The 16,192-nt window shown below is 48.3% G+C and overlaps 1 protein-coding gene across 3 annotated transcripts in view; it reads left to right on the top strand.

Annotated features, from left to right (window-relative positions):
• The window catches only part of LOC119378975 (neurabin-2), a 112,386-nt gene that overhangs the window by 42,273 nt on the left and 53,921 nt on the right, over window positions 1-16,192 (top strand). For all 3 annotated transcript variants that reach the window (XM_037648091.2, XM_037648093.2, XM_037648094.2), the window contains exons 10-12: window positions 4,399-4,674; window positions 5,088-5,442; window positions 10,367-10,508. In XM_037648091.2, coding sequence (XP_037504019.1) covers window positions 4,399-4,674; window positions 5,088-5,442; window positions 10,367-10,508 — 773 coding nt within the window. The remainder of the gene's footprint in view (window positions 1-4,398; window positions 4,675-5,087; window positions 5,443-10,366; window positions 10,509-16,192) is intronic.

Here is a 16,192-nt window from a genome sequence, read left to right as displayed (position 1 = left end):
CTGCTAGCAAGATCCGAGACTGAGCAAACCCAGTGAAGAGAAAGGGTGCTTCTCGCAGGGTATCGAATCGAAAAATTTATCGTTCTGATTTTCGTTTCAGTGTGGCAAAAACTGTTCAGTTCTGCTTCATTGTTAGAGTGAGAAAAATATAGGTTGAAGCCAGTTTGAACCAATGCATGATATTTATTTACAGAACATAAGAACTATAACTGAAAAAAACAATCATTTTGTCTTTCTTTTCTGTGCGCCACAAAGGCAGAATATTTCTGCGATAAAACATCATAGCATTTGCCCCCTAATTTTTACGCCTGGGATACCATGCTCATCGAAAACAGTTGTCTGACTGGTGGATCAGAAACACAAATTCAGTTAAATAGATGCACACATTCTGCGTTAGTTGTGCACCAGTTGACTAATACACAATACTAACAAACCCAAACTTATACTCTTGTGAAGGTAATGACTGGTGCATGGCATTTATGGACGATTTAGTTAACTTTTAAACTGTAAGGAAAAAATGGGTCATACTGTTTTGGAACATAATTGTAGTACATGGTTTGCTTATGGTTGCCAAAAGCAGTTACCAAGATTCGTCATTTGCATCTATATCACACATACTTCAGTTTACATATCTGGCTGGCAGAAATGAATCTTCATTCCTGCCACAATATAAGTTTCCGGGTGGAAACTATTTGAGCGTCATGAAGTTCAATCGCTCATGAGTGCACTGGATACATACTTGCCTCCTGACATCGCAAATGCATGGATAGCATAGGAAATACATGGACAGAAATCACCAGAGGATAGAGCGAATCTGAACCAAAATATGTTATTTTAGGAGCTTGCTCCTTTTGCTTGGGGGTTGTCTCTCGTCCCTCCTGCCGTGTACGCTAGTTCTCTCAGAGCAGAGCACGCGCTCAAGTGCACGATTCATGGGCGTGTGCTCTGCTCTCGGCGGAGCACGCCGAGAAGAAAGAGAAGAAGCCGAAGAAGCCAAGGCAGCAGCGCGGAGGGCTCGCAATGCAGCAGCAGCGCGGGCTCGCCGCCAAGACCTTGCAGTGAGAGCTTGCGAGGCCGAAGAGAGACGCCAGCGCCGACAGCAAGCACAAGCCACTACCAGCACCGAGGCGGCGACAGCAGTGAGGGATTGCGATGCTGAAGCTAAATGGGCTCGTCGACAAGCGGACCCGCAGGCAGCACGGGGCCGCGAGGCCGCAACGAAGTGGGTGCAAAGACAAGTGGACCCCGAGCTGAGAGCCCGCGAAGCAGAAGTCATTATACTAAAAGGAAAAGGTTCCCCCGAGCTTATCTGATCCGTAAATAAGCTCTTGAACAAAATGTATGTACTGCATCAGTATGTCAATTTATGTATATAGTGCATCGATATGTAAATTACAAACATTGTGTATCTAACATTGTGTATATACAATCACACCACAACAACTCACGTGTCACTTCTTTATATGATGATGATAGAGCAGATGTACAGAGCGTTCACGGTTTACCGGATTTAACCTCTGGAGCAAGCTCCTTCATCATCATTCACTTCGTGGATATGCTGGGATTTTTTAAATTTTGGTTCCACTTCAGAGTGAAAAAGTGTTATGTTTCGATCCAGTTGGGTTCGATACCCTGGCTCCCAGAAATATACAGTGAATGGCAGAACCATTTGAAGGTTATGTTATGTTTCGGTCCAGTTTGGGTTCGATACCCTGGCTGCCAGAAATACAGTGGAACCTCATTAATGTGTACCTGTCGGGAACGCCGCATAACTACGCACTAAACGGTAGTACGCATTAACCACCAAGTAAAAATTTGCATCTCCTCGCGTACGCCATCGCCGCCAGCAAAGAAATAAATACAGTGCGACAGCAAATATTGCCTAAAGTACCCATTGCAAAGCCTTTTCTTTCTCTTTGCCAAAGTGGAGAAAAGATTCTGGTACTCTCGCACGACCGTCTGATAGCACGCGGTGGCGACGCCAAGGAGCATTTCGGAACTATTACAGCGACAGAACGGACAGTAGGCAGTTTTAGAATAGCGTACGCAAAGCTTTGCGTTGGCTTTTCCTGCAACTGCGCACGCGTCGTACGCTAACCGCTTGCGGGCTTCCGTTTAGTGACGGAAATAGCGGGCCGCAAACGCTAACGCTAACTTAGCGTACACTATTCTAAAACTGCCTAATGTCGGTTTTCCGCGATATATGTGCGTGCGTCTGTGCCGCAATCTGCTCCTAAACGAAAACTGACGCAGTTCCACTGAAATGCAGTACGGCTGCGTGGAGCCGATCGTCTCCCGGCTAGTTGCGTGCAGCGCGTCGCTTTCTCGGCTCACGCCGTCACTGCCGGGCCGCTTGCTGTACCGCACGCGCGCATTTGTCGTGGGAGTTGTTCTTCGTACCCACTTCGCTCCAGACCGTGCACAGATGCGGCGAGTAGCTCATTCGGTTAACGCGGCGATGACGAACTTCCTGCAAGCAATGCGCACTTCACGACGCTCTAGCGGTCCTAGCAGTGGACGGAAGCGCATTTGGGTGGTCGCCCAATAAAAGCGTGCAGTATGGTTACAACAGCGCTACGCTTGCTGTGCCGTACGCTTGCGTTTAGCGTGCTAGCATCAATGCAAAGAGGTTTCGCTTAGCCCGCGACCAGCAACGCTCAACTCCGCAATAGCGGGCTGCTTTCATTTTTACAAAGAGGCGCGCGCTTGAACATGGCCCCGCACAACGACGCGGCAGGGATCGGCGGCCCAGCGCGTGCAAGTTGTCGCCTATTAAAGACGTGCAGTAGGCTTAATCCGCCCAACCCTAGTGGTTTAGCTTTATTGAATCGGTTCCGCTAAAATCACTTGAAGTAGTGCTGCGCCGCACGCGTGCCCGAGCAGATAGGTTGCCGGCGATAGGTCATGCTGGCGCGTTCGTCGGTTGCCGCCGCCTCACCTTCATTCTTTCCCAATGCTTACCCGTAAAGGCGTCGCCGCAATCGCGCGGAAAAGTGGGAATTAGTGATCGACCAATCTACGCACTTCTCGAAAAGACGGAAAACCTTTGGCGGCACATTATGGCGTCCGGAAGTTCAGCGGCGCAGCAAAATTTTATGTCACAAAAAGTTATCTCGGTACGCAGGGTACGCGCTAACCGGTAGGCGTAGGACGAAGCACTACGGCTTAAGCGATCAGCGAATGCGTTAGGTTCTATGAGACTCAGTCGGGGACCCGTAGCAACTACATTTTAACCGTTAGTACGCTTAAAGCGGGTACGTATTAACGAGCTTTGGCTGTATACAGTGGATGGCAGAACCACTTTGAAGGTTACCAACTTTGTTACTGAGCATGTCCAAGTGGAGAGAGCAGAGAACATAGGTATGTCAATGGGACAGAAAAGCAGAAGCATACTGGTAGTCAGTGATACTGGAATTGTTAAAGTGAATGTGCAGACACCACAACTTGCATGCAGAGCATGCTAATTGATGTGTTTACCATGGGCAGTGAGCATAAAAGCCTCACTCACTTCTTGTTTTTAATGAATCTAGGGACACTGCAACCTTCTGCTTCAAGTGATGCCCTGAGGCAGCTGTTTTCATTACAGCATACTTCAAGCTTGAAGGCCTTGTTTCTTTTTGCACTAAGCATATGCAGAGAAGGGTGACAAAAAAGAATTACACATGAGCTAGGGTTGTCATACCTGGCATGCCTTGAGATCGCTGGCTGTTGTCTCCAAATTCTTCTTTTAGAAATTAAGGGGATAGAGGAGGGAGCACCATTTGTCGAAGTTAAAAGCAGTTGAATGGTTAATTTTTTAGTATTACATGTTGCTTCGTGTACTAAATGAGAACTTAGCTGAAAAATAACATGTTCAAGTGTATGCTGCATTAAACGTACAACCCTGATGGGCTCAAAACCTTGCATTTTTTAACATGCATGGTCATCAGTTTTGGCTGTTTGCTGCCTTGACTACACTTTTGAGTTTTCCTTATAGTGATACGGATAACGTTTGTAGCATTTTTGTGAAGTGCTGCTCCTCTGTTTGTTGTGTAAGCAGGGCAGGTTTACTAGTTCTTTCTTTAGTGCTGTAGCTCTGCATGCTCAATTCAACATCCAGAAGTCGAGAAGAGTAGCAGTTTGGGTGTGTTGGTGTACCATGAAGTTCTGAGTGTTTAGCGCCACTCAAACAAAGGAAACAAAGGTAGGGGTGGAAGGGAGGAGCTCACGATGTCTTCTTGTCCTCCCTTCTACTTGTACCTTTCTTTCCTTTTGAGTTGCACGAAGCCGCCAGAACGACAAAAGTTGAGAACTTGTTTCGGCATAACTGGAATCACAGATTTCATCTTTGCAAACTTGTTGTATTGTTCTGAATCTTGCTGCACCATTTAATCGCCTGCTGCTCTTCTTGCTGTGTAGGTTCTTGATTGGGCGTGAGCGGGACTCGACAAACAGTGAGATAGCGCAGCTCATCTACCAGTCAATTCAGGCAGACAGGGAACGGGAGGCTCGGCTCAAAGGCATGGCCCAAGAGGTGGTTCCTGGTAGTGGGCTGGACTCCCTTGCTTCGACTCCTGACGACGAAGTGGATGAATTGGCTCCTGGTGCCAGCTTCGAGCTTTCAAATGACAGCAGCGATTCCCTCTCGCCTGACGCTGACCCAGACAACTTACGGCTGCGGTTCAAGGAAACACAGTCAGTGCCTTTGGACTTTATTTTTTGCTGGAACCTCGCAGAGATGTGATATGAAGTGTACTGTTTCTTTAATAGCAGGTTTCAAAAAGTGCATGACCTCTGTTCAAGACTGTCGAAATTTTCTTTTTGTAGTGAAGTTTACAAAATGTTAAACGATACGTACCAACAAACTCGATCTCAAACTCTCCTCTGGTGCTTGCACAACCTGTCCTCATCTCTATGAAGCAAAAAAAAAAGTCTGTTGGGCAAAGCTGAATAATGAAAGCATAGCTCGTAGACAGCTAAATGCTGTTTCATCAAAGTATAAAAGCAACCATGCTAGGGGCTCATGTGGAAATTAATCACTCTGTGCACCGTTTCTTGTGTACATTTTCTCAGACTAGAAATAATTATCTAATGATTGATAAATGCAGATACCGTCTGGCAGTGGCTGAGGCAGAGGCACGGTCTGTGCGTGAGCGACTGTCATTGGCCGAAGGCGAGCGGCGAGATCTGGGCCGTCTGCTGGAGGGGGCCCAGGGACGGCTGCAAGAGGCAGAAGCAGCGGGCCAGGCGCTGCGGTTGGAAGCTGCCCAGCAGCGCCAAGCAGCCCATGATTTGCGTGAGCGTTTGGTTGCCCTTGAGGCCAAGTATGCTCGTGCCAAGCGCTTGCTGCGTGATCTGCAACAGCGTGCCCATGAGGCTCGCCAACGTGAAGAGTACCACTTGCACCAGCTGCACGAGAAGGATCATGAGTACAACGCACTTGTCAAGGCCCTCAAAGACAGGGTATACATGCTTTGTACACCCTCCTTCTTTCCTGTCTCAAATCTTTTTTTCACAACTACTATAAACAGGGAATGGATAATAAAGGAATAGAATATAGTTTAATGAGGAAAAGGAATTCCTACATTATATTAGCCCATTATTGCAATGTTTGAGGTAGACCAAAATCTGGAGGTACCACCTTTGACATTTTGAGCTCTAAATAAGTATTCCACATGAATTGCGATGCAATCCTGCCCTTCGTGACATTCGCTTACAATATGGCTACACAATGCACTACCGGTTTTTCTCCATTTTTCCTCGTCCATGACTGCTCACAGAGTTTCACTCTGGACGTCTCGTTCCTTTCGGCCCCTGCACCCTCAACAGCTCCTTTCTCCGAACAAGTTTTGTCTCGCCTCGCACACTGCCATCACCTGGCCCGTGTTAACACCGGCCTCTCCCAGGAAACTCTAAAGTCTCGCTACGACTCATCTCGCCGTGTTGTGACTTTTCCCCCTGGAGACGAAGTTCTTCTTTGGACTCCACTGCGCGTTCCCGGCTTATGCGACAAATTCATCAGTCACTTTATTGGACTGTACACAGTCGTCGAACAGACATCCCCTGTTAATTACTGCGTTTCCCCTCTTAACACTACATCTGATCACCATTGCCGTGGGTCAGAGATAGTTCACGTATCTCGTTTAAAGCCTTATACGCGACGCATTTCATAATACTGTCAGGTGGTAGCTTTCACCGCGCGAGGGAATTAGTGTGAGAGCGACTAGTGAATGACTCTTCATCCTCTTTACATATCATCATCACTTGTACATCTTCGTCATCTGTATACAGTCAATTGCCGATTTTTCGGACGCCCAATTTTCCGGACATGCTCGAAAATTCGGACGCTTTCGCGGCACCGTCACCAGCCCCATAGACGTCAATGTATAAGGACGTCCGAAATTTCGGACGCTTAAACTCTTCGTCGTCCGATTTTTCGGGCTTTCTGCCTAAATTGCAGGTCTGAAAGGCATTAATTGAAGCCCCCACCTCTGCCGCGTGTATCATCTCGTAAGTTCGAACCAGCGCTTTCGCGAGTCAATCTGTTTGCGATAGAAGTAGAGTCCGAAAGTCAGCTTTGCCGCAATGCTGAAGTGTTATGGGGTGAAACATGAGAAATTCAAAGGGGCCGCTACCACGGCGTCGTGCGGCGATGTCTGCACGGGTCAGCAGTGGAAATGCACGGAGGCGTAATAGCAGCAGGTGGCAAACACACCAGGATGGCTTAATCGCTCCCAACCCTTACGATAAGCATCTTCAGTAGGGGTGTGCGAATATTCGAAATTTCGAATATTTTTCGAATAGTGTTTGCTATTCGATTCGCACTGGAAATTTACTATTCGAACTATTCTAACTTCCCAAAAAGAAATACAGTCATCGTCTGATTGAAAGTGACCCCTTCAGATTTTTAATATGCTTCACCTCATTACACTCTCGTATTGAGGAAAAGCTGTCTTTCAAGCTCCGTTCCGGTCGAACTTTGCCAAGAGACGGTGAACGTCCGATTGAAAGTGGTCCCTAGATTTTCAATATGCTTCACCTCATCACACCCCGGTATTGTGTCAAGGCTGCCTTTCAAGCTCCGTTACGGTCGAACTTCGCCAAGACACTGACAATGTCCGATTGGAAATGGTCCCTAGATTTTCAATATGCTTCACCTCATTACCCTCTCGTATTGCGGCAAAGCTGCCTTTCAAGCTCCGTTACAGTCGAACTTTGCCAAAACACAATGTCCGATTGGAAGTGGTCCCTAGATTTTCAATATGCTTCACCTCATCACACCCCGATATTGTGGCAAAAGCTGCCTTTCAAGCTCCGTTACGGTCGAACTTTGCCAAGCGACAGTCAACGTGTGGGGATTCGAGGCGCGCCCGAAGCCACTGCGCGGGCATTTCGCCGTTCCGTGAATCCTTTCCCTCTCCCATTCTCCCGCGACGGCAAGTGGCGTCATCTTACGCTATGCGCCGGCTCTCGTGATGGCGCTGCACGCGGTCTCGGAGCCGCGAGATTCGGCGGGACTGACGCGCGTGCACGCTGGCACACCGGCAGCAGGCCGGGAGGGGAGGATGTGGGGATCCGAGGCGCGCCCGAAGCCACTGCGCGGGCATTTCGCCGTTCCGCGATTCCTTTCCCTCTCCCGTTCTCCCGAGACGGCAAGTGGCGGCATCTTACGCTACGCACCGGTTCTCGTGGCGGCGCTGCACGCGGTCTCGGAGCCGCGAGATTCGGCGACTGACGCGCGTGCACGCCGGGACGAACTTTCTCTCTCCTCGGACGCCGCTGGGTGAGCACTCGTTTTCCTTTCAGTCCAACGTCCCCTTTGGGAATCGCTGGACTGTAGCCTGCCTGGGTGCCTCGGCATCCTTGCAGGTGTGTTTACCTCAGTGTTAGCTCCGGTTCGTACGTGAATCCAAAGAGCGGTGCCTAGTGCTCGTGCGCGGTCGTACCACGCCGAGCCGCACTTGCCGGAGGCCCACGCGTACGGAGATTGCCCTAACTCTCGCGACCAGGCCCAGTGGTCATTGCGAGAGTGCGCAGCATAGCCGCGAGGGACCTTTTTCCCGAGCGGCGTGTCAAAGCTCGCCATTGCCAGCTGCGACGTGCTGGCAATGGCGAGCACGTCGTGGGAAGCCCTTTGCTCCCCCGTGCCCCGGGAGCGGACGTGTACTGTGTGTGTGTTGGGGTGCCGCCGAAGGCAAATAAAGTGTTTGTGTGTGTATGTTATCTCGAACACTGTGTTCATGCCGCGCGGCGCTCAACGCCTTTGCTAGCTGAGCGCGTGCGGAGCGGTGCGCTAAACGTAAGCAGGCGACGGTAGACGCGGCCCTGTGGCTCGCTAAGCCTGAACCCACGGTAGTCTTCGGCACCGGCGAGCATCGAGGCTACCACAAACGTCAGATTGGAAGTGGTCCCTAGACTTTCAATGTGCTTCACCTCATCACACCCCGGTATTGCGGCAAAGCTGCCTTTCAAGCTTCGTTACGGTCGAACTTTGCCAAGACACAATGTCCGATTGGAAGTGGTCCCTAGATTTTCAATATGCTTCACCTCATCACACCCCGGTATTGTGGCAAAGCTGCCTTTCAAGCTCCGTTACGGTCGAACTTTGCCAAGCGACAGTCAACGTCAGATTGGAAGTGGTCCCTAGACTTTCAATGTGCTTCACCTCATCACACCCCGGTATTGCGGCAAAGCTGCCTTTCAAGCTCTCCTACGGTCTCAACTCAAGAAAACGCTGGTTCCAACATGGAGATGAAAGATGTAGAGGTGGGGGCTCAATTAATGCTCTTTTGGACTTGAAATTTGGGCAAGAAGTTAGAAAAATCGGAAGCCGAAGCTTTTTAGCATCCAAAATTTCAGATGTTCTTATATATCGACGTCTACGAGGCAGATTTGGAACTCCGGATTTCAAGGGAGCACACCCTTGTCTGCCACATCAGTTGGGCTTCCACAGAAGTTGAAAGAGGAAGAGAGGCTGAGGAAATGGCATCTTTGCCTATCACATGTAAAGTGTTGTCAGCAACACTTTGGTTGCACCAAATCATGTACATAAGTAGAATTCGGCCTCTACATTGCCTCATTCTTGGTAAGAAAACTATGAAACACCACCTCGCCAGTGCTTCATCAACCTAGCGAAAAGAAACACTTTCATGCTGCTATCTCATAAGAATATGCTTAGTAATTCTCTCTAACTGCAATTTCGCTTCGAAGTATTCGTAAAGCATTCTAGAAATGTTCGAGAAATATTCGAAAAATATTCGATTCGATTCGCACTCACACTTCAATATTCGAATTCGCTTCGCACCCGAAATTTTGCTATTCGCACAGCTCTAATCTTCAGTTAACTGCTCGGCAGTGCATGTGGCCTAACGCAGTTGCATGCGTACTCACGCGCATTTAATATGCGAGAACCCAAATGCGCCACGCCGCGTTGATGCTGCCAATTTGTGCGAGACCGCTAAGTGCGCCGCACAGATGCGTTGCCTTCACGAACCCTTTCATGACAAATGCGTACGTACGGTATCGCAACAGTACAGTGATGGCGTCAGCTTAGTTGGCGATGTGCTGCACACAACTGGAAACAATCAGCTTCACTCGGCAGCAAATGCTGCATATCGGTGGAGATTCGGCGATGCGTGTGCACATCGCCGAATCGTTTCATGGGGCAAGTGTTTTTCCAATGCTCACGCATCGGGGAAAGCCGGACGAATCGTCCGCTTTTCCGCCACAATCTGCGTCCCGCGTCATTGTTTCCAAATGTTCCATGCGAGAGAGCCGTAATCTATTCTGCGCATTGCTGGTATCAGTGGCGCTCATCACGATTCACAAGATGCAAATTTGCAAGTGGTGGCTGGCACGTAGTTAAGCGGGGTTCGCGCCAGGTACCAAATGTATTTGCGAGAGCCTGGGTGCGCACCAAAATGCCTAAGTGTACTGGGAGGCATTAAAGCTATTTCGGATGGGGCTGTGGCGATTTGGCACCGCTTGAGCGGAATAAAAAAGCACAAATTCGTTTTTCCGGACTGTCCGATTTTCCGGACGATTTTGCGGTCTCTAGGGAATCCGAAAAATCGAACGTTTACTGTAGTATCATCATCAATGTGATTTCGCCTCGAGCACGGCTGAATAAAGTGGTTCCTCATAATATTGTGTACTCAGTATTGTAGGGATTCTCAAACTGGGTTTCACAAAAGGTATGTTAGGTTCTGCAAATTACCAGAATGACTCTCTTGTAGTATTTCACTGAGAAAATATGCAATAAGGAGCCCATTGCAAAATAACAGCATAATTCTTGGGCAATTGATTCACTTGTAAAGAAAAGCTACACTGTTTAATAGTGTAGCAACTAAGCTGATTATCCCTTGATGTGGTTGACTTCTTTTTGCAGGTCATACTGCTTGAGAACTGCCTGACGGAAACACAGAAAGCAGCTGGTGTTCCTGTGCAGTTGCCCTATGATAATACTATGAAACTTCTTACACCTCAAATGAAGAAGCGAAGGCCACCACCTCCTGCAGTTCCTCTTTCAGGTTCGTGGCTTTTCAGCCCTCCCTTTCCTTGAATGTTTGTACAGCCACCCAATTTTTTAAAAATGTCTTGCAAGCACTAACGAGTAATTGTGTCAGCACCTTGGGGCAGGGCAGGTGTGTTGTAGCAGATGGAGAAGTGAAGCAGTGGTTAGTGCTTGCTTCAAGTGCATGTGCTTATCCTTGTGCATTTTTCTGCTCCAATGGATTTTTGGTAGGGGTGTGCGATTATTCGAACTTTCGAAAATTTAAAAATAGTGTTTGCTATTCGATTCGCACCGACATTTTACTATTCGAAGTAGGGGTGTGCGAATATTCGAAATTTCGAATATTTTTCTAATAGTGTTTGCTATTCGATTCGATTCGCTCTGGAATTTTACTATTCGAACTATTCAAACTTCCCAAAAACAAATACAGTCAACGTCCGACTAAAAGTGCCCCCTTCAGATTTTCAATATGCTTCACCTCATTACACTCCCATATTGCGGCAAAGCTGCCTTTCAAGCTCCGTTACGGTCGAACATAGCCAAGACACAGTCAACGTCCGATTAAAAGTGGTCCCTAGATTTTCAATATGCTTCACCTCATCACACCCCCGCATTGCGGCAAATACCTTTCAAGCTCCGCTACGGTCGCAACTGTATTAACTCAAGAAAACGCTGGTTCCAGCATGGAGATGAAAGATGTGGCAGAGGTGGGGGCTCAATTAATGCCGTTTTGGACCTGAAATTTGGGCAGGAAGTCTGAAAAATTGGACGCCAAAGCTTTTTACCATCCAAAATTTCAGATGTTCTATTATATCGACGTCTACGAGGCAGATTTGGAACTCCGGACTTGAAGGGAGCACACCCTTGTCTGCCACATCAGTTGGGCTTCCACAGAAGTTGAAAGAGGAGGAGAGGCTGAGGAAATGGCATCTTTGCCTATCACGTGTAAAGTGTTGTCGGCAACACCTTGGTTTCACCAAATCACGTACATAAATACAATTCGGCCTCTACATTGCGCTTGAACCTAGCGAAAAGAAACACTTTCATGATGCTATCTCATAAGAATATGCTTAGGAATCCTCTCTAACTTTTTTTTCTGCAATTTCGCTTCGAAGTATTCGAAAAGTATTTTAGAAATATTCGAGAAATATTCGAAAAATATTCGATTCGATTCGCACTCACACTTCAATATTCGAATTCGCTTCGCACCCAAAATTTTGCTATTCGCACAGCTCTAATTCGAAGTATTTGAACTTCCGGAAAATAGGTGCATATAACTATTTTATTCGCTAAAAATAAAATCACAGTGCTTCTAAATAATGTGCGTAAATCCAATTCTTCATGTGAACTTCAACCTATCAAAAAGTTTTAACGGCCGTCACCGCACCCTGATGCTGTTTTAGACAGGGAAGCTCGACCATTGTGCTCAGACTAGAAAGAGTGCAGCACGTAAGTGCGAAGTGCAGCATCTGCTTATGCCGCACTTAATCAAAAAAAAAAAAAAAAAAGCAAGGACAGTGCACTCGCATATAAAGTGAAGTTTATTCTGCTGGCAGTTCCTTTCATTCAGCAATCCCGTTTTGCTGGCTTTTACCGTATTTATTCGAATATAGGTCGACCTATATTCGTGACCAAAGAATCTTGACCTATATTCACGAACCAAAAGCGCCGAGCTTATGGCGTTCAACTGCCGCGCCCGCTGTTCTTCAAGCAGTTCCTGCTACATACGCACGTTATATACCATAAAATCTGGGATAAAAGTCCGCACCCCCCCCCCCCCTTTTCCGACTAAGTAATTAAGAAAAAGGTTATTGATGGTATAGCCGCGTACCGCCTTTTCAAAGCCCCCGCGAAATGCAGCCGCTCCGCCCTGTTTGCGATGAAACCCACGATTTCCCTAGGTAGGCCGTGAAGTCCCTAGCCCGCTAGCCGTGCTGCGGTGCCGCCTTCCGGCGCGCAGCCGCACTGGCACTGGCCTGAGGAGGCCTCGCCGCCTCGCTCTTTGTTCGTTGTACGATCGGCGTGAGGCGGTGACAGCTCGCATTTGCTTGTGCGTGGTTGCGACGATGTCACGTCGGCAGAGTTATACAGCTGACTTCAAGCGCCAAGTGATACTTTTTGCGGAGAACTCGAGCAATTGTGCCGTGCAGCGCGAGTTCTGTGTAAATGAAAAGCTGATTAGGGGTTGGCGAAAGCAGCGGGACCGACTTTTCGCGTGCAACGGACGGCGTCGTGCTTTTCGTGGCCCAGCAACCGGCAGGCATGACGCTCTGGAAAAAGAACTGAGGCTCCATGTGGAAGAGGAGCGTGCCAAAGGCCTCCCGGTTTCCTGCGAGGATATTCAAACGAAAGCCCGGCAGTTGGCACAACGGGACGGGATTGCTCGGTCAACGTTCAAGGCAAGTCGGGGCTGGGTGCAAAAGTTCATGCGGCGGAACGGCCTGTCTCTTCGTCGCAGGACAACTATATGTCAGCGTTTGCCGGCAGAGTATGAGGAACGGCTGGTAGAGTTTCAGCGTTACGTGTTGAAACTCCGCCGTCAGAAAAATTACATTCTGGGCCAGATAGGGAACGCTGACCAAACCCCAGTCTACTTCGACATGCCCAGTCGCACGACAGTCACAAATAAAGGGGCAAAGGACGTGCGCCTGTTGACAACAGGTCATGAGCACACACGGTTTATCGTGATGCTGTGCTGCACGGCAGATGGGACGAAACTGCCGCCGTACATTGTATTTCGCCGCAAAACCCTCCCGAAAAATGAGCAATTCCCCAAGAACGTGATATCCGCGCAAATGAAAAGGGGTTTATGAACGAGGAGAAGGTGAAGGAGTGGCTCAAAGTGGTTTGGATGAAGCGGCCGGGAGCAGACTTACACCTGCCAAATATGCTCGTCCTCGATTCATTCAGAGGCCACATCTGCCCGGGTGTCAAGGAGGCCCTACACAAGGCCAACATAGACCTGGTCGTCATACCTGGCGGTATGACGTCCCAGCTACAGCCACTTGACGTAGCCATGAACAAGCCCTTTAAGGACCGGGTGGCAAAGAGTTACAAAGAGTGGCTCATGAAGGAGGATGCCGCCATGACACCGACGGGACGCCGCAAAAAGGCTTCCCTCAGTGAAGTTGCGACGTGGGTGGTCGACGCGTGGAAGGACTTGCCAGCAGAAATTATTTTCACTGGATTTAAAAAGTGCTGCATTTCTAACGCGCTCGATGGCAGCGAGGACGACGTCCTTTGGGAAGCCGCGGATGCCTGCGAAGAATCCGACGACGACGACATTTTTTGCACATCTGACGAAGATTAACTTGTAAATAAAGGTGTGCTAAGTTTCAATTTTTTCTCTTTTTAAAAAAAAAACATGGGTCGACCTATATTCGAATATATATATTTTTTTTCTCGTAGAACACTGTAAGTAGGGGTCGACCTATATTCGTGCCCGACCTATTTTCGAGTAAATACGGTAGGTCACTTGTGGAAATGCCTCGATCACGTGCCTATTCAAGGGCCGTTACCTTGAAAAGCTCTGTCTACACGCAGCTGCTTGAAATCGTAGTCCAGATATTTTTCCAATTTTCGGCCCATATAAGCTCTTCCTGGTCGATGTGCAGCTGAAGATCTCTTTTGTTTGCCCCACTCATGGACACAGGTTTCGGGCATGCGAAATACTAGACGCAACGTAGCTGTCCTCAGCATGGAACTTTCCTTTCATACAACCTTTCATAAAGAAAGGGGCGCGCGCCGTTTCCACTTCGCTGGGAACAAATTTAATGCACACAACCCGTAGTTGAGCATGAAATGCACTACACGGAAGTTTTAAAATGCGTTCTGTCGCCATTTTGTGTGGTGATGTCACTGCATCTGCCACTGATGATCCGTTGTTAGTACCGTGAGAGTATTTTCGGTTTCGTACTTGGTTGTAGACATGTGCGCCAAATTCAAAATCACCGGCGGGTTCATCGGACCGGCGGCGGCGCGGCGCGGGGGGGGTGGGGGGGGGTGAAGCAGTGAATGCGATAAGTACTCGCCGTATACTGTTACATGAACGAGGGCTAGCAGCTAACTCTTTTTGCTCCGATCTCACTTAACTCTACAAAACGCTGCATGGCAATACGGCCGTTCCCGGGAGAGAGGCGGTTTTCGGTCGGTTTATCGTATCAATGGTCCGAGCGCGAAGCAGTGAGATCACAGCGCTCACAACGCGTAGAAGGTATACGAGCCGTTCGCTGGGGGATGTCTTCCGAAATAGCGCGCGTGCCAGCGCTCTCCACCGCGCCCTTATAGTCAGTTCACAGTTGCTGCTCGAGTTACGCAGTTCCTCTCCCCAGACATCCCTTCCTGCTCCTTCGCTCAGCAAATGATGGGCGGGGCGTTTCCTTCTGCTTGAGGAGCAATCGACGGCAGGCCTCGCATGCGGGTTGATGTTATTCCAAGTGACAGAGATGGCCAGCTTGTTTCATCTCTGCTTTAGATGCATGTTCCTTGCAAACGCTCGCGAGCTTTTACTCGCGGGTAGAACATACAATGCGCGGAGCTATGTTATCGATTTGGAGTTTATTCGGAACATGACGGCGACGGTGAAAATCTGTCCTGAGTATCCAAATATACAAAAAATCTTCGAAGCGGGCTCGCCTTTTTCCTGGAAAGCTGCATCGTCTCCGCTGTAAAGAGTGCGTCCGTTGGAAGAATAATATAATCCGGCGCCTTTTCCATTGCTTTCGTTCTCGCCTTCAATACCCTTCTTACAGGGGACATCTCTTTGCCACTTATTTCTTCATAAAGCACGCGTACAATGTCAGCACTAAGCATTGAACCTATCAGGATTTCGCGCTTGTCGGCTACAGTCTGTTATCTCTGCATGCGCGGTCGCAAACGCACAAAATGGAGCGAAATCAGTTAATCGCGCATGATAGTCGTGCGAGAGAAGCAAGAGCGGGTGGGCGGCTGCATGGCAAGGCAGTGCGGGAGACAAACCACAACTGTTATTTCTCGTATATGGACCAGTCGAGAGTATGTACCCTGATGATGTCACGTGAATCACTGTTCTGGCATCACGAAGTGCACTAAAATGACAAGAAACGCCAAGAGATAATAACGCGCTGGTTGTTTTTGTTTTTTGTTGTATTTTCAGAGGCTGTTAGGGGCCCTTTATGAAAACAGGGCGTGCAAACATGGACACAGGAGAGTAGTCAATACACCAGAAACGCCGCTAACAACTGAAAAATCACACAGCGGTGGAACCGAAGGTAGACACAAATATTTATCTGCGCATTCCCACGTAAGAGGCCATACCTCTTAATCAAGTGCGAGTAGTGGTCTACGTGAGAGATAGCTGTTCACTCTCTCAACTTTTCTCTTATGTCCGTGTTTCCACGTCATGTCTTCTTAACATGAATACCTATACCAACTATAGCTCAGCTGTATTCCAAGTTTGCCATTCTCTTTACTTCTGTATTTATTTATGGATTTACTCGAGTAAGAATGAAAGGAAAAAGTGTACTAACGCACCGAGATATATATATATTACTTATCTATTTTATATGTTCGTGCACAGTGTACTAGGTCCAACTTGCAGGCCTGTAGCCAGGAATTTTTGTCGGGAGGGGCTCACTTGCTGAAAGCCTTGACAATTTGACAAAAACACCTGTTTTCATTATATTTTCGGTAAAACACCATGTATTAGAAAAATTTCGCCCC

The sequence above is a fragment of the Rhipicephalus sanguineus genome, chromosome 1, assembly GCF_013339695.2.
Source record: "Rhipicephalus sanguineus isolate Rsan-2018 chromosome 1, BIME_Rsan_1.4, whole genome shotgun sequence".
In the NCBI taxonomy this organism is placed as follows: domain Eukaryota; kingdom Metazoa; phylum Arthropoda; class Arachnida; order Ixodida; family Ixodidae; genus Rhipicephalus; species Rhipicephalus sanguineus.
Note: the sequence above shows the minus strand (reverse complement) of the source record. Positions and strands in the feature narration are given on the sequence as shown.